Source organism: Astatotilapia calliptera, unplaced genomic scaffold, assembly GCF_900246225.1.
Source record: "Astatotilapia calliptera unplaced genomic scaffold, fAstCal1.2 U_scaffold_32, whole genome shotgun sequence".
Lineage (NCBI taxonomy): Eukaryota > Metazoa > Chordata > Actinopteri > Cichliformes > Cichlidae > Astatotilapia > Astatotilapia calliptera.
The window spans coordinates 1-27,500 of NW_020535770.1; the positions used below are offsets into that span (position 1 = coordinate 1).

A 27,500-nucleotide genomic window follows, 5' to 3' on the forward strand; every position below is an offset into this window, starting at 1 on the left:
ATATACATTGCAGGAAGTCTTACCTTGCAGCCACTAATTGACTTGTTAATAAATAAGATTGTGAACAAAAGTCTTTTTTTTTTCCTTTTTACACATAACAATTTAGACTTTCCCGTATTTTGAACCAAAATTGATGAGAGAACCCTTAATTTTAAAGAAATTGTGAAGACCCGTGCCACAAACATTTGTCTAACAAGTTCTTGCAGAGCACCCTCTAAAATGAACACCCCCAAAAATCAAATCAAAGAAGTAAAACACCACGAGTAACAGAAGAAATAATAGTAGTACAATTATAATGACAGGATGTTGGTTTTTTATAAAGCAACACTGATAAAAGGAGATATTATAAAGGATCAGCTATCAACAATAAAATATACAGATTACATTCCTTCAGGGTTTTCAGAATAGTGGGAGCTCATGTGAGGAGGACGATTAACTGAGCTAGAGGGAGACAGTGAACCTCTTCTTGATAGAAGCAGAACAGAAAAAGCGAAATTATTGACAGGAGTAGTTCAACATTGGTAATTTCATGGTGTAAAAACTACGAGTCTCTACATAATGAGACGTATAGTGAGTATCCTCCTAATACTTTAGTCACATAGAGCTCAGGTCAGTGGTTTTATAATGTTGCTGTGTAGTTAAAGGAAACTTGCATCAAAGCCGCCGCTTCAGAAAACATTCAGCGCTTATCCATAGGCAGCATGTTCAGTTCCAAAATAAAAGTCTTAGTTATGGCTATATGGAAGCATGAAGCCAAGATTAGAATGTAGTGGATATAACGCGTCGAGTGCAGACCTGCAGACTGCCCAAAACAGTTCTGTAGGAGTCACTGTGGAGACATGACAACAAATTGAAGTGACATGCCTGGATATCATCTCAGGCAAAGGTGCAGTGGTCTTCATCCTGAAAATAGTACTCTGATGTGAAACATTAAAAAATAAAAGTTAAACAGAGATAAGAAGAAAAATCAGACAGATACGGTGTGTGAAGAATTGGTGGAGATGAGTCTGTAACCCCGCCCCCCTCCTTATGTCAAGCATCCACCTTCTTGTCGAAGGTGTTGAGGAGGGACTGGTGGGTTTGTTGGCTCCCGCGAGCCATGGTGCCCTCAGGGGTGGGGGCTGATTCAGTGCAAGAGGCCTTGAAAAGGGTAGCAGTGGGACTTAGCTTCTTCTGTGGTTCAAATTCTCCCAATCTTTAACAGTCTTCATCCAAACTTTCCTGTGATTCTTTCAAAATTACGCAAAAAACTACGTTCATGACTCGGTCTGAGCACAATGCTTTAAACAATCCACATCTTCTTTGCTTTTCATACAAAAACATCCACAAACTTCCTGCAGAGTCCCTTCAGTTTTACGGGTTTAAGTCAGTGAGAGCTATGTACAGATGGGGTGGTGCATCATATATAAGTGAGTATGGTTGTGGTGGTGGTTGGTTCAGTGAGGTCTAGGTTCTCCGTGGACTCTGAAGCGGTACAGGCAGGTGTATTCGGGGTGACCCCAGTTGGACAACACCCTCACTTCGATTATCTGGAACGTCTTGTCATTCTCCTCCTGAGGGGAAAAAAAGTGGAAGATTTCAGGAACTGCTGACAACATTGAGGTGATTATTATTACTATTTTTACATTTCTAATCATGTTAAGAAGTGCCTCTAAAGTTACCATAACCGGGAAGATCTGCAGTGACTCCCCATCGTCCTGGTATGTGTAGTGTCCCAGCAGCTTTCCCTCTTCTTGGTACTCATCATCTAGACCCTGAACACAAACAAGCAGCCTGTGATCACCTGGGATGTTTGCTTTAGAGTAGAAGGTGTCTCATTACATGGTTTTCGTTGGTGTGTTTCTTACAAAGACGGTGAAGTTGCGTGGGGCGCTGGTGATGTTTCCAGTTGGGGAGAGGGTCTTGGGGATGTGCTCCACAGCAAAGGATGTGGGCAGGATCCTCAGGGACAGCCGGATCACCAGATAGCCCTGAGAGCCTTTAAACGCCCAGCAGTTTCCAGGATACACATCAGGCTAGTGGAGGAGTGAGAGAGACTGGCTTTTAGATCAGCAGATTCTATCTATTTACTGGTTATATTTGGTGCAACGCAACTTTATTCAGCTCATGGCGAGGCTCACCTGAATGACAACACGTGGAGACTGGGAGAAGTACCAGAGTGGCAGGCCAAACAGACTCATGAGGGCCGTCTTGGTTTCATAGGTCTCAGAGCAGCGGGTACTGAGGATGCTGCCACCTTAACACACACACACACACACACACACACACACACACACAATCAGAAATTATACTAAACCGGAAGTTTTCGTTCTCAAGTCCACAAAAAAAAATCATTAATATTAAAATACACCATACACAGTGCTGTGAAAAACCTAAACCTTTCCAAACCTTGCTGTCAGTTCCTAACAGTTTTTCAGACAGCGTGGGAGCTTATTGCAATAAAAATTGTACTTTTAAAAAAATGTCTTGCTACTTTGCTTTAAGGCAAACTAGTGGTGGCGGTAACAATTATTTCAGACATGTCTGAGCTCATTTATGGAACTGATCACAACTTAATATACTGGCATGTTGCAATCCTGGGTTAAAAAAAAAAAAGGAGATGCCAGTCATGCACATTAAGGAGGCAATGTGTGGCGAGACAACAGGATGAATTTATTGCAGCAATCACCAGCAAACTGTGATGCTCTCTGCAAACTAGTTGCCCGGGGGAACTCTCCAACCACTGATGTTACGTGAACTTTAAATCTTTGCACAGTGTGTGAGCGACTCAGTCATGGCGATACCGCTTTTAACAGTTAGAACATCAACACAACACCAGGACTGCTTTTACTGATCGCCATTACTTCTATGCAACTAGAGCATTACAATTAAATAATGTGCATTTTTCTTCTATGAACGTGTTACAATGTTTCAGTGCACACACACGCTGAAGTCACCGGCCCATATAGGTCAACACTCTGCTTAGTGGCACATTTCACAATGGAGATTTTGGCATTAATACCCTGGTGTCCTTGAGCTTGCTAATGCCTGCACTCGTATTGCATAAGAGACGTGTTGCAATTAAATATAATGTGATTTATGCAGCATTCAGATTTTACAGTGTACTTTACCTTGCAACCTAAAGTTTTTATAAGAGTAGTCATGTACCAAACATCAGTTTGTTGATACATTACTGCACAGACGTGAGTTATGTAATAACCAGCCTGATGAGCCGCACTGGCTTAGCTACTGACTTGTGTAAAGAATGGAAAGATTTCCTCCTTCTTACCTCCAGACTCCAGGGCATAGTCCACCTGGCCTGTCCGATCCTGGGAGTAGAGCTTCAGAGCATTCTGCACAATCAGCTTCACTTGCTAATAAGAAGCAGAGATAAAAATGACATGTGAGCCTAAAAAAACAAAACAAAAAAACATTGCAAAGTAACAGTCTTCAAGACTGAGCTCAACTAGGATTATGTAAATGCAACTGATGATGCTGATGGTAAGTGTGCACACATTACCTCTTCTGTCAGTCCCTCGGCAGCAGAAGCGTGCCGGACAGTTCCGGTTACTGTCTGAACAATGCTCTTGGCTTTGGACTCAGCCTCAACCACCGTCTGGGTCCTGCTGACCTCCAGCTGCTGGGATATGTTTCTCAGGATGCTAAGCTCCAGTGAGGCCAGAGAAGCCTGCAGGTCAGGCGTGCTCACGTAGCGCTGGGACAGCCAGTGGATCAGAGACTCGGGCACCTTGCCCTGCTCCTCTCCGGAAGCACCAACACCAAAGAACAGAGCCTGCAACTCCTTACGCAGCTGAGAGGACACCTGGGCTGATATCTGGGAGCGGGACGGGGACAATTTTAAAAACTCATACAAGAGGATTCACAGAACAAGCAGGCTAAGCTATTATTGTCTTACAAAGCCAAACAAAAGTCAATATTTGACTTACAGTGTCTTGCAGCGTGTCCAGCTGCTCACACCTGCCCTTGCATCCTGCAACGCCCTGCAGGTCCTGTCTGATTTTACTCAGCTCTACCTCAAGTCTCTGTACTTCTGTTAGCAGAGCGTCATGGTCCTCCTGCTTCACGCCCACACTGATCGGGAGACAGAAACTCAAAATGTAAACAGCACAAACAACAAAATAAAGGGAAAAAAGTGGACTGTAAGGTTTATTTATTCTCCTTTTTTTTCTTGTACCTCACAGGAGCCGTGTCTGCAGCTGAAGTGACAGCTTCTTTCTCTCTTTTCTTCTTCTCATGTTCATACTGCTGCTGCTTCTGCTGCACCTCCTGCCGCACACATATAAAACAGTTATGGAAGCAGTGAAGAAAATATAAAAACAGGAGGATTCGGTTAGCATATTTAAAAAACTGCAAGTGACAAGATACATACTGGATACTATTTTTTCAAGGAGGACATGTGATTTTGTCCTGTTGGCTTTCACAGTGAGAAAGTGCAAGTTTAAATATTTCACGTTGCACCACTGTTCCCTTTATACAGACTTAACACCAGGGCTGCATTCTTACCAGCTTGGCTGTCTAACCCATTTTTCCAACACTATACAAATATTATAGTATTTTAACTGTTTGGCACTTAGTGTTTAATGCTCTTTTATAAGTTCTCAGTGGCAAAGCAGCAAACCTGCAGTACATACCTCAGTCTTGGCAGACAGAGCTTTGAGCAGTAACTCTACATCAGCCAGTCGTGCTGCCTGACTCTCTTGCTGTTGTTTTTGCAGCTCTGCACCCTGCAAAAAAATAAAATGAAAAAAATGTAACTCTTGTAACTCTGTTCTTGAGCTTTCAGCACTAACTTGCGTTTTTGGCACTGTGTCATCCACCTACCTGCGCTCTCTGTGTGTTCTCCTGCTCCAGCTCTCCTCGCAGCACACCGATTCTCTGGTCCAGCAAGGAGGCCACCCACAGTCCTAGGCTGTCCCTGTCAGTCTGCGTATGGAGCTGCTCCCTCAGGGTGCTGTAGAGACCCAAAATGTTATCATGGCGCTGCTCCTGCTTCTGGTTACCCTGCTGGACTCGCTCCCAAAGCAGGGCTAGCTGACGCTCGACGCGTTCAAGACGCTCCATGTCCACACTGGAGACTGCCACAGGGGGAAGGACTGGCTGAGGAGGGAAATAAATCAATGAACATCAATCAGTGATTATAATCATGTTGTAGTGACATGTGTGTATGTATATATATATATATATATATATATATATATATATATATATTCATTCTCCCTTACCGATACTTGTGAGACTGGGGTGGCTGGGGTCTGCTCCATGGGAGCCTCTGGTGCAGGGCCAGGTACAGAGGCAGGAACTGGTACCAAGTTTGACAAGAAGGTGAAGGGTGACGCAGGACGCCACTCTGTTAGGTTTATGGCTGGCAGGTAGGCAAACAGGGCAGCAGTGGACGGACCCCACAACCACAAAGCTGCACACAAATCACAGATAACACTGTTAAATCTTATTCAACACACTGATATGAGCCTAAACCCTACAGAGTCAACATATCAACATTGTGGATACAAAACAGTCTAAATTGTGGGTCATGTGTATAATACAAGGCATGAGATATTTGAATATTCACATTTATAAGTGAAGCTGCAAGACTACAGTGGCTAAATATTTCCTTCCCTCATTTACAGAAGCAGCAGTAAGCAAGCCCATCGTGATGACAATGTAAGGGCTAAGCCATGTACACTAAGGAGAATTTCAGCAAGTAAACAAAGGATTAATAAAATGTGCTTGTGATTTACCGTTATGTGAGTAGAGCTTGTGTGAGCAGAGCTCAACCACAGCACAGCCCTGAAAAGGCTGACCTGAATCTGCTACTTGATTTGTCCCACACTCTGGGGATGCGTGCTGGTTATAACATCTACTGCCACACGATCACTTATTCTATATGTGCTCGCTAAATAGGTTAGATATTTGATAAGGCACTCACCAAGGAGAAGCAAAAGGGGCAAAAGCAACAACAGGAGCTTCCAGAGTTTGGGAAGGCATCTGAAACACAGAACATACATACATCAGAGCAACGCACAACTGACAGGAGGACATGTGGCATGAATGCAAAATCCCCAGGTAATAACTCAATATGTTCTCACAGCTCAGGAAATGTGGCTTTATGAGAACTGCAAATGTCTTACTCAGTGCAGTCACTACTGCTTGAAGATTATGAGCTGTGGTCACTCGATGGGAGTGAAAATAACAACATAATAACCTAACTTGGCTTTAGAGAGTTCATAGAGTTTGTTAACAGAACTTCCAGCACTTTCAATTAGATATGCAACGTGTATCTGCACTGCTGAGGAAAGCCTAGGATAAAGCTGTCACATACTTAATTGCTAGTGGAGGTCAGACCTGATCGTACTCACTATAATGATTCTCAGTTGAGCCTGACAGCTCTTTGTTTGACCAAACTGTGTACACAGCAGTTACAGGGCATCATTAGCATTTATCTGGTGTCTTGTTTCTGGCTGCATGATGAAAGTCCAGTGTTCACTCTCTTTTAACACCGTGTTTGGCGTCTACTACCTCCTGATGAAAATAAGTTCACCTTTAGCAGCTAAAATGCAGAAATCCATCCCATTATATTATTGCACAGTTTTATCTTTAGTATTTTGAAAGCTGTTCAACAGATTAAATGTTAAACTCTGTTCTATTCCTTGCGAGATTCTGAAAGACAGCTGAGGAAGGACGACTCTTACCGGGTTAGAAAGAAGACGTTGAGCAGAGACATGAGAGACACCAGCTGGTACCATCCTGTTGCAAGAAACCACAGAAGTCCTTTGCCTGCCTTCACTGTTGAGAAAGAAAAATACAAAACACACAGAATGAGAGGGCAAGAAAGAAGTAGAGAATGAACATTTCTAAAAAGATGAAATAAAAACAAGAGCTACTGACCTGGAGCCGCCAGGAGCATCCAGAACAGTGAGAGCACCCTTTGTGCTGCCGTCCCTACACCTGAACCTAAAGCTTTGCCTGCTCTCATCACACAGTAACCTGGCTGGAGGAGGCAGTGACCTGCAAAACAGGGTAAAAGAGGGAAATGTTTAATTCACTAAACTCAGCTAAAGCAATAAACTGATCGAGCTGCAACTGAATGATCAAAACATACATGTTCCTGTAAATGTATACGGTGTGATCAACAATAAGAGAAGTGCTGGTTAACCTGCATAAACTAGGACGCTCCACAGTGCCCCCGCCAGTCGGCGGGACCTAGACGACTGTTTGAGGAGGACGGTGTGTGTCTCAGAGACCTGCTTCCCTTTACAGTCATCACCTGTGTAAGCCCAAATGATGGACAGCAGGCACGCAGAATGAACAGAAAAAAAGCATGTGTGAATGAAATCATACAAAAAAAAAAGAAACGCAGTCGGGCAAATTATCAAAGCAAAGCAAATTAAAATAAAGAAAATGAAAAACAAATTATATTATAATTTTTTAAAAAGCCATGAGCATGCATATTCTATATAACTCTGCAATGCATGAGATGCTGCACCATGCAAAGCTGCGTTTCCTGACATAAAGGTCGTCTCTAATTATTTAAGAATTTATTCAGACTCAGAAGAACAACTGAAAATGGTATTTGTCATATTTGTTTCTTTTATTCTTAATTTTAAAGACCATTGTGAAATCCAGCAGCTACTTCACCTATTACTAGTCTAAAACAAGATGCTTTTCAACCATTAATTTGCTTTATTTCTTGGACCATGGTCAGTCGTGTGACGTTTTTGTGTAAACTGATGGCTCGACATTAGTCTGAGGCACACATTTAAGACAAAGAAACATCTGCAGGTCACGTCGGTCAACGGGCTTCAGACCAGCTAAATCAGTTCACACAACCTTTGCTCGCTGATCTAGACACAGGTCACGCATATCATTAACTCTGTCAATCATGCTACGTGTGAGAAAATGAGCACATGCATGTGTGTGAGTGTGTGTGAGTGCCTGCTTACACAGGGAGCCATTGAGATTAAGATGTGACGCATCTTCAGTAACCAGATCCTTCACATTCATGCTTCCACAGTAGCTCGAGTGAGCTGCAATATACACACAGGGCATGTATTAGCAATATTATCAGTTGTGTGAGAAAGTTATGATGAAAAGGAAGGCGGAGTGTGAGGATGGCAAAATGCACGCCACTAATGTGACGATGAGGAGTCCTCGTGAAGGAAATGAAGAGCAGTAGATAGAAGAGTGAGGAGAAAACACATGTAGTGAAAAGGTCACAGTTGATAAAGTTCTGCAGCTGTGAAAAAAAAACAGCTTAGATCAGCAGCAGAGTTGGAAATAAATTTTTTTTGCTAATTAAAACTTTTGATTGCACATTGATAAAGTGGCTGGAGTCAAAGAGCCTTGTTAGTTCTGCTTGACCAGCCACATACTCGACACTTGACAATCAGGCGATGGTTGTTTTGATTTTAATTTTGTGTTTAGTTTACTTCCTCCTTCAGAAACAGAAGCCAAAAGTGTGAAAGTGAAGGTTGAGACATAAACACATGAGGAAGAGATTCTTGAACGTCAAAAAAAATCTCCATTTGAGGCGCCTTTCTCCTTAAACAAACAAAACAGTAAGAGCTGAAGAAGGAAGGAAGTGATAAAAAAGAAATTATAACAGGAAAGTTTATTAACACAAGAGCAGGTGAAGATGTCAGGAGCTGCGACCTTTAACCTTTGCCCTTAGTAGTAACAGTGGGTACCTTGTCCTTCATATCCATTAGCCCCATGGCCCATCATCCTGTGGAGAGTGGTCTGCTTTAATAGCCACAGTTGGGATAAACTTGAGGACGTCGCTTGTCTCACCGAGTCCGAAAACGATGTCAAGGCACCTGGTGACACACCGGTCCGCATTCTTAGTGTTAGTCAAAAATGCACACACTCAACAAAAAGCTACAGATAAATATTGGTGATAAGACGAGGAAGAAGTGACATTAATGATAGAGGAGTTTCCCCAAAGATGCACTTGGATAAAAACAAAACAGGAAGCTATGGAAAGAGTCCAGCAAGAGGAAAAGGTAATAAGGTTACACATAAAACACAAAGAGAGTGAGACAGAGTGATGGTGACAGGGCTGGTGAGGTAGAAATCACGAGGTTTCAAATTAGCTGCACACATCTCTAAAAGCTCCTGGAGTCAGTTCTCTCTCAAGATCACCAAGAGTCTCACTCTGAGCGGCTCAGGAAGTTGGGACAAACGATGAGAGAGGAAAATGTGGAAATGACGGGAAAAGAATGAAGAACAAAAGAATGTCTCTTTTTGTGTACCTTTTCCTGTTTGGCTCTTGGCCCTTGAACCCAGCCAGACCACACTGTTGAAGAGCACAGTGACTAAGGACACTATGGGGGCCAAGGCTTGTTTGCTGTAGCGTATACACGTGTTAGACATGGAAGCCAGGACACCTGTAGAGAAACACCACTACTGATTACATTCTCATCATTTCACAACTTAGTGAAAACATGCATTTAACCTCCCAGCTCAGTTATCCAAGCAATAAAAACAATGGCTGTATTTAAGTATGACATTTCTCACCCGTCTTGTTCCTTCGACTCCTGTCTCTGCTGTAAATACTGGTGAAAGGTGATGATGTTGACGAGAGGGCATCGGTGGAAGGTTCGGCAGCTTGAAATGTTGACGACGATGATGACGATAATAATGACGATGCGGACTGTGTGACAAAGGAGTCCGTCTTCTGAGAGTGTACAGAGCAGTCTCTGCAAATGTAGCCATTGGAGAGCGCGGCGTGGGACTTTGACGTACTGGCATCGCCGTTGACACTTGATAAACTGTGGCTGGGAGTCTGCCCTGCAGGAGGAGAGCGTGTTCACATGTTTATGAATCATTCATTAACAAACACAAAGGAAACCATTAAACTACTAGCTACATATTCTTTTCCTGGTGTTAAAGTAGTTGACTGCACACAGCAACATTAAAAACCTACTGTAGCAGAATAAGGATTAAGATCTTTTACTCTCTCTTGCAAGATTGCATAAATCTGCAGTAAGTGCGCTGGAGTACACTGCTGTTAAGATACATTTTTTGGTATGGAGTTCTGGAAAAGTCCTCTTAAAACAAAAAACAGGTCTCTCCAGATTACAGGCTTTTGCGCCCCTCAGACTCAGTGATAGTCAACAGTGAATATCTGAAGCTTCCGCGAGCATTAATGATAATGTCTGAAAGTGATTTTACGTCAGATGTCTGAGTGGAAATGATCAGTCAGAGAGAAAGTTAGAAGCAACAGAATGTCTCCTGTTATTCTCTCGCACAGTAAGCGGCCTCCATCTGGCTGCTTTAGCTCGCTGAACGATAGAAAGGAAGTTAGAAATGTGCCTCACTCTGTGAGAGACGTTTTTATAGAAAAATGAAATTTGAAACGATACCATCCACAGATCTGTGTGCAGCTGCTTTTGAGGGAGTTTCAGGGGATCTCAGGTGCCCACGTGGAGCAGGTAAACATGTTCACATTCAAAAATAAAACTGATACTCAAATGTCTGAATTAAGTAAAAAAATTAATAAAACAAACAAACAAAAAACCCTGCAATTACCCAAACATAAATATTTGTTTTATATATTCTCATTTGTGTTGTAATAACATATCTTTTACTTGACTGAACATTTTGTTTTACCATTACTCCGCCTCATTTTCTCAACCAACTCAGCAGTTTCACTTCATCCTGTCGTATCTCCACTCCTGAGCAATTATTCTGGGTATGCAAGATTATCTAATATAGGGTCAACAAAGAGCAGTTACCCAAGATAAGCCTCAAATTCTTTTTGATAGAGTCTTTAGGAACTAAAAAAAAAAATAACATCTGTCATTTTATTTTTTCAGAGAGGAAGTTCAGTTGTATATTCTGCCCTGTGGAATCAAATTAAAATGCTTAATTAAAGGAGATTTTTCAGAAGTATTCTCTTTCGCGATTGAGTCTTTATTGTTATGTAGCTATTTATTCCAACTTACCCCAGTGTCCATCCACATAAGTTGTTGTTGTGGTAGTGACAGTGCGTTGCCTCAGATGGGGCTGCTCCACGATGGCTGTGATCTGAGCGGCATCAGACGCTGTGCTGCTTTGCTGCAAGCTGCTGCTGCTGTTAATGGGGGTACTAGCAGCTGAGAAGGCGAGGGTTTTCCTTGGTGTGGCGGCCTGGCTCAGGGATAAAGACAGGGAGTTGGAACTGGACTGTTGCTTTCTGCTCCGCAGCGTCCTGTGTTAGCAGAGAGGGGAAACAGAGCTGTGAGTTTGGTAATTGCGTGGGAATAAAGAAGTCAAAAAGTGCTGCAGAACAAAATAAAACTATAAATACCCAGCAATAATCACAAGAGACATACAATAGAAAATTAAAACACAGCAAACAGCAATACAAAACTGCATTAGAAAACAAATTAAATACAGATAATAAAAATTACGTGATAAGAAAAGTCCACAGAATCAGCTTAATGTAGATGGAGTGGCAGACTATTCTGAAGCTAAGCCATGAGACACAAATCAGTCTGTGTTGGTATTCAGAATGACCAAACGTAAATAAACAACATAAATAAATCCACGATCGCCACGCTCAAGAGTTGTGTGTTCGTCTTGTAATCGGAAGGTTGCCGGTTCGAGCCCCGGCTCGGACAGTCTCGGTCGTTGTGTCCTTGGACAAGACACTTCACCTACCGCCTACTGGTGTTGGCCAGAGGGGCCGATGGCACGATATGGCAGCCTCGCCTCTGTCAGTCTGCCCTCAGGGCAGCTGTGGCTACAACTGTAGCTGCCTTCACCAGTGTGTGAATGTGAGAGTGAATGAATAGTGGTATTGTAAAGTGCTTTGAGGGGTCCCGAAAAGCGCTATATAAATGCAATCCATTATTATTATTAAAATTCTTCTTTTACTCTTTGGTAAGTTAAATGTTAGAGTCAAAGAGGAAAAGTGCCCATTGCTGGTCTCACCGTGTCTCTCTCCTGGTGCTGGTGTAGCTGCTGCTGCTGCTGCTGCTGTGGTGGTTCTGGGAGTAATCAGCCAGGTTCTCGTTTCCATAGTGACTGGCACTGGTCTGGAGACGCAGGCTCCGTCGTGACATCCTGGGCGACTCGTACACAGGAGCTATCTGGTGCTCTTTCTCAAACTCTAACGCTGCTGTTGAATAGCTGGAGCTGAGAGTGAGAGCGGACAGAGAAAAGCAGGAAGAACAGAAAGAGCGGGAATGTTAGAAAATTGGGAAGGAAAACAAAACTGTTCTGTGAAAGAAGGCACTGCATGACAGTTAATTACAAAGAGGGCGTTTCTTTTATCCACTGCATGGGAATCCTTTTGGAGACAAACAAGCCTCGAGAGTGCCTTTATGCTTCAAATCAATACTGAATGGGGATATCCTGCCTTTTTACTCATGTCTGTCCCTCAGTTAGTCAACTTAGAGACACTTTTTTAAAAAACAAAAAACAAACCCAGTCCTTTTTACAGAGCTGTGATGCTTTTGTTCCCTGCAACTGGCAGAGCTCCTGACAGGAAGTGACTCACTCACCACGGAGAAAGAAATATAAGAACAGGCACAGAGTGTCTCTGAAAGTAAAATTAGACAAACAAACCCAGTAAACATCCAAAGTATGCGAGAAGGCTAAACACGAGACTCTTACTCCCCTCCCTGTAAAACCAACTGAAAGTCAGAACACACTATGAATGTTGTTTGCCGTGCTTCGCTGTGACTCACAGGGCCACACCCACCTGGAAGAGTAGGCACTAAGCCAGGACAACATTCAAACAACTGCAGACTACACTGGAACACTATGGAACTTGCTAATGCCTCTGGGCTGGTGCGAAAAGAAAATGCCTTAAAGTACAACTGTTCCATCTTTCTCTGTAATAGTAGAGGCACTAATGCTTTACAAGCACCACAAACATGACTGTAGGGTCTGAATGACTCATCAAGGAACTCGATTATAACAAAACCCTCAGTGCAAAGTTTTTGCTACATCTAAAGAAGCGCTGGTGTACTGGACTGGACTCATTTCAAGGCTTTAATAACAATATTTTTAAAATTTGCATTAACATAAAATATTTGTTTAGGCATTTAAGAAAATGTTTCCTTCTAAAAAAATCAAATTTTAATATGACACATATGAAATGAAAGGTTTTTTTTGACAGAATGTACAGTATTCAAAAGGCGTCTCTTTTAAATATTTATTATTGCTGATTAATGAGACAAAAGCATTTTATTCCTCCTTTAATTGATGAAATAATCAATTAAATATTAGATTCCAGCACGATCTGTAAAGTCTGTCCACAAGTGGGGAGGGTGGAGCTCTGGACTGAGCCTCTCAATGGAGGACGGGGAATAAACTTCCTGTTACACTTCAACAAGGAAACTCTGTAAATGTGTAAACACGAGTTTTATGGCCTGTCCATATCTCTTGCAGAGCACACGCGGCATATGATTTCAGAGGAGACTGACCAAGCCAGCAGTATGTGCATGCATTTGTGCACGTTTATATCTTGTGCAGGTTGCTCTGTGTCCCTCCCTCGGTCTCTAAAACCCAGAGGATTACACACTCCCACTGAGAGCCAATTAAGTGCTTTTGTCCTCACTCTGCCTCTCGCCTGCTGATCCAACTAGCCCTTCTTTGAACACATGACCACCGGGGCAGTATCCTGCTGATCTGAAATTAACCTATCTTCTAATGCAAAGCATATACACAGGATTGGTAGCAAGGAGAGGTTTCTGTAAAACACCAAAAAGTAAAAAAAATGTTACAAATCTTTCAAAGCAAAATAGGTTTTAAAATGCTATAATGAGCACTGTCATTAGTGCACTAATTAGTAGGAGGCAAGAGTAAAATTTGAGTAAAATCCAAACTAGAATCAAAAGTTGGAAACATTTTTGTCTCAAATCATTGTCCACTTATGCCTACAGCACTGATATCCCTGAATAAGCATCTGTGCTGTGAAAATGACCAAACAACAGACCCAACAGAGCTTCAGTAGAGACTATAAGGACTCTGCTGGACACTGTCTAAACAAAGGCCTGAGAAAATAGTGCGTACCGTAACACAGGCAGGCTAAATATCAAAATAACAATCAGTTTTCCATCACACCTGCACCTCTTTTTATCTTATTCAAATTTTAAATTTAAATATTGGGAAACAGCTGCGTGGCAGTCGAGCATTTGCCTTTCCAAATCAACTGCGAGTCCCAAACTCTGACAATTCTCTTTTTTAAAGTGATCCAAAAATGACCGAAAGGAGTTAATCCAGTGATTCCGGTCCACAGCGAGAATGTCCGAATGCCACACTTCAACAGCTGCAACATGGAGTGGATAAAATGTAATAACTGTTGCTTCCAGGTTACATTCTTATCAAAACACAACTTCATTCCTATTTATACAAGAACTCACGCACACACAGAAGTGTGTTTTTCATACCAAAGCATAATGATTCAGGTTTGATTAGTAACGTTTCTGTGGGGTGTGGAAGCAAGTGTTACAGGGCAGATCAGGGTGTGTGCACGAGGAAACTGTCTGCATAGCCTACAGCCAGGTAGAAGCTTCCTAATAACCTTCTGTTCTACCTGGAAACCCCATGTGGGCATATTTTAACAGAACAAACACCATTTGGGTTTTTATAAAAACAAAGCTTTTACCTCCAAACAGAGCTGGTTACCACCCCCTCCTTTAGCAAATTTAAAAAAAGTTTAAAAACAAGCGATTCGTTTCATCGGGTATCCAAATTCATTAATGTGCCGCTCTCTCCCAGGCGGCTTCCACGGCCCACATCCGTGACAAAAATAGAGATGGACACAGCAAAGAAGACAAAGATGAAGAGCCATGCAGTACATTACAGAGAGAAGACACTTCCATCCTGACATTCAGCTTCCTGGAATCTCTCCTTACATAAGACTAAAGCTTTATCTTCCCACACTCAGTGGGCGCAGCCAAACTTTCTTACAGCGCACAACTGCACATCCAATCTGATCAGACTGGAATCTACATTTAACCAGCTTAAGTTTGCCTTGTTGTTACTTTGGACATTTGTTATGCAGTCGAGCCGTTTATATTTGTTATAGATTACTAAAGCTCAGCCTTCAATCAAGTAAAAATCACAAAATATATATTTTATGTCATGACATTCATTCATCCGGGTGTAAATGTAGCTGGGTGAGTCTGTTTACTATGCATGATCAGTGCAAGGAACTTACAGCTCATACAGGAAGCATTCGTCCATGGGACGAAAGACAGGTCTCCACTGATCCCACTTAATAAAATAATCAACTGAAACAGAAAACCAATTGTTTTTTTAGGGTTTTTGTTTTCTTTTATGACAGTGCAGAAATCGCAGAAGCTGCCAAAATAACTCAGGAAATTGTCACTTCTGGTTTCATCTTCATCTATCCAGTGATATATGATCCCGCCACACCAACAGAAAAAAAGTTACTCCTGTGACATCACCACAGGTGAGTCTACACCCCCAGTGCTAGAATTTGTTTCCCATCTCTAAATAGCCTCCCACATGAAGCCTGCTTTGCGTAGTGTATGCAAAAGTATGAAATCTCATCATACAAAATACAAAAGGAGACACTTTGTTGACACCAAGCAAATAAAATGAGCATATCCATTCAGTTATTATAAAAATAATAATTCCGAATACTGGAATGAATACATAAAGTCATTTTTGTGATCAAGCATCATGCATTCACATACAGCAAGTAAATGTCTGTAAGTAAATGTGGCCATCTTCACTACTAAAGAAGTTATGAGGGCTCAGAAATGCTGGCAGCAAATAAAAAATGACATAAATAAAACCCCAAAACGTATAAACCCATTAAAAGCCCCATGTCACTTGGCTCATGTGAACCCAGCCCAATTTTTACTCTTTAAGTGTGCGTGTGTGTGTGTGTGTGTGTGTGTGTGTGTGGGGGGGGGGGGGGGGGGGGGGGGGGGATATGTGCATTCACATCATTTATGTTAATGAGAGTGTGGGGAGTGAGTTGGAGGGTGGGGTGGGCTGCTTTTAACTATGTAAGGCACTTTGTGCTACATTTTTTGTATGAAAAGTGCTTTATAAATAAAGATTGATTGATGTTCTCCAAGGGCCTTTAATCTGGAAAATATTGATACCATCAAAGTCAAATTTTGCATGGTTTCATTAAAAACACTAAAAACTTATTGCACAAAAAAGAAAAAAAAAAAAAAGATCAGCTGGGAGGCACTAATTAGTTTTTTCCCTTCGTTTTTCATTATGTTAGGCAACGATAGGAAAATGAAATATCGCGATAGAATGGGAGTAAAACGCGCATGCGCAGTGCCTTTGTTTTCATACGCACATGGCCGATTGTTGAGTGAAACAGATGAACCAGAATTGGTTTGTAAAAATGGTGCAACTTCCGTGATGTGGAACTGGTTTGGTGTTTGTCCGTCAGATACACAACAAAGCACATTTTTTTGCAGAACATGCAAGCGGCCGTGGTCATTGTCATATTTGTCGGACTAAGATGCTCTTAAATCTGGGAGTAATGCTGGGGTCCTAAACTCCGAAATCTTCAGGTCAAACAACACTGCAGCATCACTTAGAGTTTAAAAACTGTCTAAATTCTTTCATCTTTAATAAAACGATCAGCATTGCTGCTTTACCAGGTGTAACTATAAAGTTTAACTTCCAGGCATCCATGAAAACAAAGTTATTACATTTAACGGAAGTTAGAAGTTAGCAGGAAGCTAGCGGAAGTTAGCTCGCTAGTTTCGCTAGTTACCTAAGCATGATATTGCATGTTCTGACTGAGAGATTTCTGAAAAAAATCACACATACAGCTCTGCTATCACTTCCAACATAAATGAAGACAGGAAACTAAACAGCAGTGACGTTTGTAGGGTTACTGAAGTTGGGCTAACTGGTATATAATGATGTGCTACGTGATCGCTAGCGATACAGCTATGTTAGCATAACATAAACAGTGAAGCTGGAGGACGAACACTAACACTTTTCCACTTATAAAATTTAATGTGAAGGTTCTTCATGGTTAGAGACAAATGCAATCGCATGGCAGGATGCTGTAAATGGACCAAACTTCAGTCAGGAGAACAACTGAGATAATCCATCCACAATACGAGGTTAGTCATTAATATACTGCAACAACATGGGAATAGAACAGCTGCCAGAGAATTCAACATTAATGAATCAATGGTACAGAAGTGGAGGAAGCAAGAAGAATGAGTTTAATAAAGTTTGATTTATCTGACTGCTTTGTTTCGCTTAATGTGCCTTATAATCCCGTGCACCTTATGGTCCGAAAAATGCGTACTGCACACTGCAGTTTAATGTTGCAAAGCACCTCTTTTTAACTTCAGTGGATATTATATATGGTTATGCTCAGGATATGTCAGCCCATTTCTACTGGAAATGCCTTTTGGTTAAACTTTCAGCAAGGATTTGCCATTTGCACTGTTACATTTTATAAAGCTTTAATGTACATAAAAACCAGCTTCTTGTTTAAGTGAAAATAAATGGAAGGTTGTCTTTTTGCGCTAGTAATGTTGTGGAGTTGTATTTTGTCTCGCATCAATTATATCGTCGGTTATATCGTTACCGCAAATTTTCAAATATATATCGTGATAAATATTTTTGGCCATATCGCCCTGCTCTAATTAAAACTATAAAAATGTAACAGTTGTAGTTTTTTAAAAGTAAAAGAAAAATGTCATTTTTACCAATGGCATTCAGACCTCAAAGATATCTCAGTTTCATCTGCAGGAGAAAATGTGAACACAGCATAAAAGAGATCAAAGCAATTGTGATAAGTGCAGAAAAAAAAAAAAACAGTTAAACACAGCAGGAAGTCAGCTGAAGTCTGCTGCAATATGTCCAGTTAGTAAGAACCCTGCCCCATGATGGCTACCATTTGCACCCTCTGTCTAACACTAACACACACACACACACACACACACACACACAAATCTTCAACAGAGGTTATAAAAACCATTTGGGTTGTAAATCTCAGTGTGGAAACCACAGTTGTGGCTGCAATGCTTTGTCAAAAGCTTGCCAGGAGGTTTATACACCAACACACACGCACAATAATAAGAGGGGCATGCTGACCTGATTTAAACTTTCAGAAAAATGAAAAGTCCTAGTTAAAGTCGTCCAAACAAATATTTTGTTAGTTGCCCAGTGCACACCTGAATGTCTTAAGTACTGTCCTACCACGTAAAAGAACCATTTACATAGAACATCACTTTCGAAAGGAAAAAGGTGGATTCAGACATCAGATTTTCTAATTGAATTTGTCCAATTTCCATCCGCAATCTCATAAATCAAAATTTCTTTGGCTGGCACTTTAATCTAATCACAGCTAAACATTACATCTCTTGTAAACAACACAAAATGTGTTATATGGGAATGCTGCAAGCCCAAGAAAATTGAACCTACTGCAAGTTCTACTACTGAATGTTCATGGGTTATTAGATTGGTGCCAACAGCAAACTATTTTAGAGACTTGGGATGCAGTTATTTGGCTGACGCTCGTTTCTATTTCGTTTCCATTATTCAAATCTCCTCCCTGTGATATTACAGGATTGTGTTGATTGTGTTTAAATTGTATTCCTCTCAGTTTTTTCAGTTGGAAATTCAGTTGTGCGAGCCTTCGAAAGTCTGTGGGGAGAATATGAAATCAGAGCACAATTGTAGCCCCCTCTGTCTTCCTGTTTTGTTCAACTGAGCCCTTTAAGTGCCAAGGCCTATAGTTACCAGAATCCAGGATCTGAGAGTCTTCAAATTTCCATCCAAATATGTTTGGGTGGGTTGGATTTGGCACTGAGATTAGGATCATTTGAGCCCACCCACAGACAGTACCTCCCTCTGCCCTGCTGTGTGGTGTCCTTTTCCTATCCGTGCTATAACACCACAGTGTGCCAATTTATGTTGCTGTTGCTGCCACAGAGACCGTCCTAAACAAATCTCTGGCTGGAGAGAGACTCATCAGAAGCAGAAGCTAGATATTTACCACGTCCACAGACAGATGCTGTGATGCAAAAACACAATACAGGCCAGAAACAGAAGTGCTTCTTTTATGCAGAATCAAATTCATCACGCACTTAAGATTTAAGGTTCAAATTTCTACTTTTATTCGTTTAAAGAAACAGAAATGTTTGGATAACACTCACAAGAAAAGAGGAAAGCTAACTCTTAAACTCTTAAAAATCCAGCTGCTGTCATTTACTTGGCACTGTGCAGCAGTGCATGTAGTTAAAAAAAACCCAAAAAAACAGACCACATGTCAAAACAACTGCAGCAGCACGGTGAGCAACAACTGTCCAGCTTACTCTCAGTGCACTCAGCCCCACCCTATTCATGTTGTATTCCTGAACCTGGTCTTGCAGAGCATGACTAGCAGGCACAAATCTGATGAGAAAATGTGCTTTGTATGTTCTTGCAGATTTATGTTTGCATCAATTTGCTTAACCAAATTAATAATAATAAAAAAATCTGTTTAAATCTGTATTTAAAAAAATGTTTCCATGGCTAGAAGGCTGAGTTTCTATCTGTTATTGTCACATTTATTTATTTATTTTTCATCGCTTATGTGTAGCTAATGTTTGCAGATAGCACTATATAGTATCAGAGTACTCAATCAAGCCTGCTGCTTACGGTTTACACACTTCAACCATCACTTGATGGAGAAAAAGCCCCCAAACAGAAGCCCCAGCCCTACTGACCTACTTCCACTTCTATAAAATATGGAGGGTCTCTAAGAGTCAACACTTACAAACACACCTGCTTTCAGTGCATTTTTCTGGAGGTGGTGCAACTAAATTCTCAGTCACAGCCTGTAAAGTGCAATTGTTCTTGTTTGCCATTTATCAAGTCAAAAGGCTGAAAAATGTGCAAAAACAATCTATGATGTTAAACCTTCAAGCTTAGAATATGCAGTTATCTGAAAAGGCTTCAGAAATAACAAAGAGGACTGAGTCTACATCACTATTCCTGGGCTAGTCACATAAATATCACCCAACTCTAAACAATATTTCAAGAGAAGACATAACACAAAGTCTGTGGTGTTTTGTACTTCAGCCTTGTTCACACATGCAAAAGCTGTTTTTTTTTTAAGCTTACCTTTACCTTTTTCCCTCTTCTCAACAGTTTTAGGACACTGAATATGGACCTTTTAAAAAGTCCTTCAGCTGTGGTTTTGGTTTGCTGTGTCACTCCTAACAGCATGCTCTAAGCTTCAATTATTTTTGCATTTTTATATGGATGGAGGGTTTTTCTGTTTGTTTTTTGAACAAATGTTTGTTTACATTTTTTAATATTGATGGACAGCAGGAAAACCCTGGTTAAACTCTCCAGGAAGTTGATTCTGATCATCTAAAACAGTGTCAAAAAGAATGGAACCAATTTTCTGAGGTATCATAATCAGGATTACGGAGCATGAATCAAAGTATCCTGATTTAGAACATAAAAGAAAAGACTATGAGAAGTCTCTTTTTACTGGACTGAGGCTCACTCTACATTGTAGCAGCTGTGTAGGCACTGGGGAATTCCCCAACTTAAACCTTGTCTGGTGATAAATTAGATTTGCACGAGCATTTCTCTCATTGGGAGCACATACAGTATTACTCAGACTGCTGGGTCCATGTTGTAACAGTCTCTTCCTGGTCTCTAGCACTATCAACTGCTACAAAACTTGTCTCTGCTCTTTTGAGTTTTGACAACAGATGGGCCAACGGTTTCTGTCACCTGACCCTGTCCCTCTCTGTGCTATTCTCTTGCATTCACTGTAGACCATGCACACTCAAACACACACACACACACACACACACACACACACACACACACACACACACACACAATTGAACACATGAGGGGCTATTTGCAAGCGCCAACATTTAGTGCCTCTGAGCTGCAGTAGACACAGGCTAATAAAAACAACAGATCAGTCAACTAGCTAGTCAAGCAGCATAAACTGTTAGCCTAATCCTGAGATCACGGGCACGGCTTTGACTGGGAGGTTCATTAATAGCTCCCCAGCTGACTGCATTCAAAGGAACATGATTAGCGTGTTTGAGCCCTTCAAGTCTACCTTGCAGACTTGGGTGAGGAGTCAAACAAGCTTTTGTACATTCTTCTTATTTGGCCTCAGTCTAGAGACTGTGACTCATGAGACTTATTACTAGGAAAGGATTTCACACAACTTGAAAACACACCCTGTGTGCCACAATCCTGACCTGAAATCTGAAGAATGTTAATATTTTGTCATTTTCATTATAATACAGCATCAGAGATTACTTGCTACTCTAAAAGCTTAACGTAAAAAACATCTAGTCAGCCAACTACCACTGTCCATAAATACCAATCCCACCTGCTGACACATCAAATACATAATGAAAACAACACAACTTAGTGTGACACACATTTACTGAAGCTGCTGTTGACTTTGTCTTGCTGGCTGGGAAAGAGCACATGGATCTGCTTAGTGCACTTCTCACCATGTGATTTGCATTTCTGCAAGAGAAGCTGTAAACCAAATGAGGGGTCTTTGTTCGAACTTGACTTTTTACAAGACTCTCTCATACTCTCATATTCAATTGAGAAGCTCCTAAAAGTCATGCAATCACTCTCCCATTGCCTAAAGCGAGGAAAGGCACAATGAAGTTACAATTTCTTGCTCTGCAAATGCTCCTCTGTTCTGAAAGCAATGAGTCGTAGATTCCTCCACATACCTTACTGATGTAATGTCAACCACGCCCAAGCCAGGATGACTGACAAGAAACAAGGTGTGGAAGAGGACCACGATGGGAGAGGCTGGTGTTACATGCATGCACACGTATGGACAGCATCCTCTCCGACAATAAATTCAAAACACCACGACTTCTTCTCTTTCTTCTAAAAATCATTGAAAAGTTTTAAACTGCCACGCTGATTTTGCAATATAGCGAAAAGTGCGTACAGACAAGACAATATATTTCTGCGCAAGGCTTCTCAACTGCTCACCAAGCACGAAATGCACAACTGAACTGTGAGGCTGACTCATCAAAACCACAACCAGATGATATTTTTACAGCCACAGATTTACTAAAACCTCAAGTTCAAGCACAGAAATGTACTGAGGAGCAAATACACTTAACAATCTCATGCTGTTCTTATAAATGAAGGCATTTCTATTTTAAATGAAAAGCAAATCATGTGCATATTCTCAACTTTCAAACAGCTGAGGGACAGATGGATATTTTCAGTAAGGAAATAAAATCGGATAAAATGCAAGTCATAACCAAGTAGACAGAAAAATTATTACATGAGAATTAGAGTTTGACTTCAAGCATATTCTGTTCATGGACTAGAGCAAACAGAAGAGAGAGTATTTGGACAACTCTGATTAAAATGCACCAGTAGGATCTCAGCAGCCACAAATGACATGCAAGGTGTGAATGAAATGCTGTGGGCCTGAATGTTTGATGCTGCAGCAAGAGTACCGCAGCGAGTCTACGGCCAGCGCAGCGCTGAAGTCTCACCTGAGAGAGTAAGTATAGCCGGTGTTCTCTGGAGCACACTGTGGTGGCGTGTATGTGTGCAGCTGGGAAAAATCCATGTTCAGACTTCTTTGTTTAGACTGCAAGAGTTAGGATTCAAGGCAAAGGACTATTTTAGCCAAGGACAACAAGAACAGACCAACTTCACAGACACACAAAACAAAATGCAAAACGCTTTGTTCAGTTTGTCTCTGGCAGAAATGATGAGCTCGAGTTGCGCCACAGCTTAACTGCATTTCGAGTACAGATTCAGAACTGCATCTACATTTTATAAAATAACACAGCACTAGCAAATTTCCTGCCTCTTCCCAAATCAATTCAAGCTCCATTCACTGGGCTGTTCTCCAAGAAAACACAACCGCCAGTAAGTGCTGTGCTGCACAGCCATGTGCGGGCAAGACCCTAATGAGAGCTGCTGGACATTCCTTTTCCTCTGAAAAACAATACTACTGTGTTTCTGCCTGTGGTTGAGAGTTGGCCAACCTCTTCCTCCATGCTGGCTCACGCTGGTAGATGACAGAAGCTACGGACACCAGTGAAGCTGTAGCGAATGACTCGTCTCTTCTCCTCCGGACACAAAGAAAACAAGCAGCTGATCGAAAAGGCTGGTAGAGACAGGCCAAAGAATGACGATCCTCTTCCCCTTTGTAATAGGAGGACTCCTCACCAGCACAGCTACAGCTACAGTGAGCACTTGAGTAAGCTGAGTATTATGAAACCCAGTAAAACACAAAGGGGTGGGGCTGATTTATAAGGCAATGGGCGGGAAGTCTAAAGCCAAACGGCTGGTCTTCTTAGTGAAACCTGCATTGTGTGAACTGCTGAACAAATACTTCGTTCCACATGCTCACAGTTGAAAGTTTCTCAGGTTAACCAAGGTAAGATTAATGCATTCCAACACAGCAGTTCTGCAAATATTCCTACTTTGGTGAACAGTTTGAAGAGTTGTGTATTGTTGCGAGCATGTCAATATTAAAGTGGACCCAATGTGTCCGTAGCTTAGATTTGCATTATCATGCAGAATTCAAATACTGGGTTGTGATGAAAAGCTGCAGTCCATCCACGGCCTGAAACAAGCCATCTTAGCTCCATTTTTAAGCCTGCTTTCCGTCAATGGCCTCACACTTGCATACGAAAGGTATGACTGGCAAGTGGGTGGGACTGCTGAGTGTCCCTGATTGCTGTAGTAGGGATATGCACTCTAAATGATATCATACAGAGCCAAGGGTAGAAAAAGCTGCCTGCAACAGAGCATTTAAGCAAGCTGAAGAGTGAGATTTTGGCTCAAATGGATCACTTCCACGACCTCACCACACAAAGCTACATGCAGAGTATAAGGTGCCTCAGACAGCTTTAAATGAGATAACTGATGCAATAACAGTGTCCGATTGGAGGTTTCTGGCCACAACAGAGCAACTATTCTAGATGGCATTCTGTGCATGTGGCAGTCTGACTCAAACTTCTGTTCAACAACTCAAAGACAGAGCAGCAGAATAAAACAGATGGCCATTACTGAAAACCCAGCACCAAACTCTCAACACCATAATCTTAATCATGATTTCAAATCCACATCCAAGTCTCCAAGCCGAAAAGCGGGATAAAAGGAAACAAATTCCCAAAAGCCAAGGGGACTACTTAAATTCAGCCAGGATTAGTTTTGGGTTGTTGTTTTTTTTCTTTCTTTCCTTTTTTGCAACATGTCAGCACTGCGCTGAATCATGACGCAGGCGCTGAATGTGGACACTCCGAAATTAAATAATAATCTCCCCTACGGTGCATTAATCCACCAAGAGACAAGCTGAACAGTAACAAGAGAAACAAACACATGCAACACAGTGACACCTTTACACCTTTCCCACAGTACTATCGCACATCTCCCTTTTTATTTTTTTGCTGCCTCCTTTACGCAAACTGTGTGCGACGAACAGCGCAAACAGCTGAGTCCTGTGACTGCTCCAGCTACTGTCAAAACACAGTAATACACTAACACTGTTTACAGCACATGTGTACTCCTGTTCTAACTGTATTGCGCTCAGGCCCGATGACATATCAGCCCCGTTACATTCGTGCTAAATTTAGAAGCTGGATGTATTTAGACAGCGCCGTCACTGACTTACAGGCTTGTGCAACGACGCGCTAATCACACTGCTCATCGTGCAGGTCAACTTGAGATTTATCTGTAAAAACAACACGCATTTACTGATCACTACTAACCACTGAGAACGCGTCTAACGTTTGATACTGTCGCAGATGTAATAAAACGACCGTAGAAAATCAGGCCTAAAATTGCGCACACTGTCAAAACTGTTGGCAAAGGAGCGCAGCGAAGATCCGAATTTAAAAAAAAAAATGCAAACACACTGTCACTAAAAACAGTTTCTACATTAATATGATTTTCAAAGCAGCTGGTCAACTTGCCCGCGTTGTTAGGCTCCATTTATGCTGTTATTCTTTAAGAGCGTAATCCAAATGAGTAAGATCCACACAGTACTATCAGGGAACATGCGCAAACTTCTGCCAGCATCCCGACGCGCGGAACCCCCAAAAGGCTTATTTATGACTGCGGATCCACAAATCCTTCAACGCTATTTTCTCACAGAAATACGCCAAAGTTTACAAGTGGCGAGAGACTGCTGTGCTAGTGCACAACAAGCAGATTTCCAAAATGGCTTCCCGGGCGTAACAAAGCCAGAAGGATCGCTGCTGAGCTGATCCTCCCACTCCCAGACCATCCATTGTCGGCCAGAGCGCACACTTTAAATCTATTGGAGGAAAAGCGGCGTTGCAACGGCATCTGCTGAGCCACTGCTCGGTGTTCCGTGCACTGACGGAGATCACGCTTTTGTTTCAACTAGAAATCCCTGCATGACACCTGCCGCTTAAAGGAAGCTCGATCCATTCATGACAGCGCTGCTGAGGCTCTCTTTATAATAATTTTGTAATATGAAATATTAAATAAGAAAAATAAGACTCGCTCATTTTCACTGACCTCCATATAAGTTATTGTTTAACATTTTATTCCACCACTTGTATTTTTTGCTCCATGTGAAGGGTGAAAGAGTGGAGATGAGCAGGTGACAAAAGGGGGGGGGGGGGGGGGGGGATAGCCAATCCTGACGAGGCTGGTGAAGGAAGTGAGAAAATGCGGATCTTAACGATTATATTTAAAAGCACCAGACTTTTGAGAAGCCCCGTCTTTTTTTATGCACCATTAACAAACTTGTGAAGGGAAAGGGAAACGCTGGCACTTGCTGCTGTGCTGTTACTACAAACCCTCTAAAGCAGGATTACACCAACGTTATTAAGGTGTTTTTGTGCATTCAGTCATGTTGAAACAGCACAATGACTAATGCCAACACAAAAAAGTGTTAGTCTGTAAATGATTAAGTGCATAAAGTCACTGCTTATAACAGCCTGCATGTCTGCACGGGTTTTCTATTCAGGATATTTCACCCTGACTAAAAGAAAGAGTCGGTATGGTTGCATATCTGGAGCTGAATTTATCTAATCTATCTATCATTTACACAAACCAATACTATCAAGTGAAGGTCCACTGGTAGCTTGCCTCATAGGCGTAATAAAGACAGTGTGGAAATGCATGACACTTGTAGATGTATGGAAGAAAATAAACTCGTTAAAATACTCATAACTAAACAAAATAACCCAACCACCAGCTTGTAAAGCAAATCCCACACTTTCTACATGCAAAAATCAAAGATCAGCCATTTTTATTACTTTATTGAGCCTCGTGAAGCTCAGTGCTTCACAAGTCTCATGCAGTAAAGAGTTAAAGTGAAAGGGTGTGGCTCATTTTAGGCACAAGAATAAGAGAAGTGAGAATATGGCAAGAAAACCTACAAACAAGTTGTAGGTTTTCAGAGACATAAGCTTCATCACTACCAATACAGTCACTCACACTGCCAAATCAAACAATCCACTTTACAATCAAATCCGGATCATGAGTAATTACACTGCTAAGAACCTTGTTACCGTTTAATGCAGCATGCGGCAAAGAGAGGAAATAAAACACAGCCCAATTCACAGCAAAATGGAAAGGTTACTGTAAGGGGGATTCCTACAAAGAGTCAGGTTTGCACGATATATACTGTAGGTTCTCAATTTGTATAAGACAAATATCCCCAACCCAACCCCCCTTCAAAAAAAATGAACAGGTGCATATATATATATATATATATATATATATATATATATATATATATATATATATATATATATATATATATATATATACACACACACACACACACCAACCATTATAATTATTATATAACCCTATATATATAATATATAACCCTATTCCTCTGTGGGGCAACCTGCATATGGCCAATAAAGCATTCATTCATTCATTCATAATGTTTGTTAAATAAGTTTTACTCTTCTCAGAGTTGTTCAGAGCCATACTGAGGATTTTGTGTTTCAACATGCCCTAGAATTATTATGTTCCTGTATGAAGCCACCGAAGTTTCCAATCATGTCCAACAGGAGTCTGGGTTAGATAAGAGAAACAGTAGACATAAAGCTAAATACTATACTGTGCAAAAAGAGGGGATTTTGCACCATAATCACTTTTACCTTTGATTTTTTAAAACTAAAACCTACCTGTATAATGCATGTTTTGGAAGCTAGTGGCACTTATCATTCAACATCATAGTCTTATCTCTGCAGACGATAAGCTGAAAGAGAAAGCTCCCACAGAGGCATATCAGACACCTAAAATCTCTATCCCATTCTGAACAGGCGTGCTTTAGAGAGGCACCATCTGCTGGACAGTCTGCTGCACAGCAACAGTGTATTCACCTTATGGGAGCTTTCGATACGATCTAATTGTAAGTTTTAGCGTCAAGGGCGACAAAAGGTGGGCTCAAGAACTAAGGAGCAAGCCCACTCACTTCCGGTTTCATCATTAAATATTAATGATTAGTTACTATGTCTCGTGCAAGTGCGTTTGAGATCAGGAAATAGAAAACAAAACTTGTAGAAAATGTGAGTGTGGAGGACCCATGAGCA

At 41.4% G+C, this 27,500-nt stretch overlaps 1 protein-coding gene across 5 annotated transcripts; it reads right to left on the reverse strand.

The window, feature by feature from the left end:
• Window positions 1-7: 7 nt before the first annotated feature.
• Window positions 8-25,203, reverse strand: LOC113018022 (SUN domain-containing protein 1-like). 5 transcript variants are annotated; one of them, XM_026161094.1, is made up of 23 exons: window positions 24,891-25,203; window positions 22,455-22,552; window positions 11,914-12,117; window positions 10,944-11,188; window positions 9,514-9,786; window positions 9,249-9,383; window positions 8,685-8,813; window positions 7,941-8,024; window positions 7,154-7,264; window positions 6,886-7,005; window positions 6,690-6,783; window positions 5,927-5,985; window positions 5,223-5,413; window positions 4,822-5,097; window positions 4,632-4,724; window positions 4,175-4,266; window positions 3,927-4,071; window positions 3,500-3,814; window positions 3,269-3,353; window positions 2,121-2,236; window positions 1,848-2,015; window positions 1,662-1,754; window positions 8-1,553 (listed from the first exon to the last, which is right to left on the reverse strand). In XM_026161094.1, the coding sequence occupies exons 2-23, from the start codon at window positions 22,529-22,531 to the stop codon at window positions 1,437-1,439; spliced, it is 3,222 nt and encodes a 1,073-aa protein (XP_026016879.1). In that variant the 5' UTR covers window positions 22,532-22,552; window positions 24,891-25,203; the 3' UTR covers window positions 8-1,436. The 5 variants fall into 5 exon arrangements, with proteins under 5 accessions (XP_026016879.1, XP_026016878.1, XP_026016881.1 ...); XM_026161093.1 differs by lacking the exon at window positions 24,891-25,203 and adding an exon at window positions 22,956-23,027; XM_026161096.1 differs by lacking the exons at window positions 8,685-8,813; window positions 24,891-25,203 and adding an exon at window positions 22,956-23,027.
• Window positions 25,204-27,500: the final 2,297 nt, after the last annotated feature.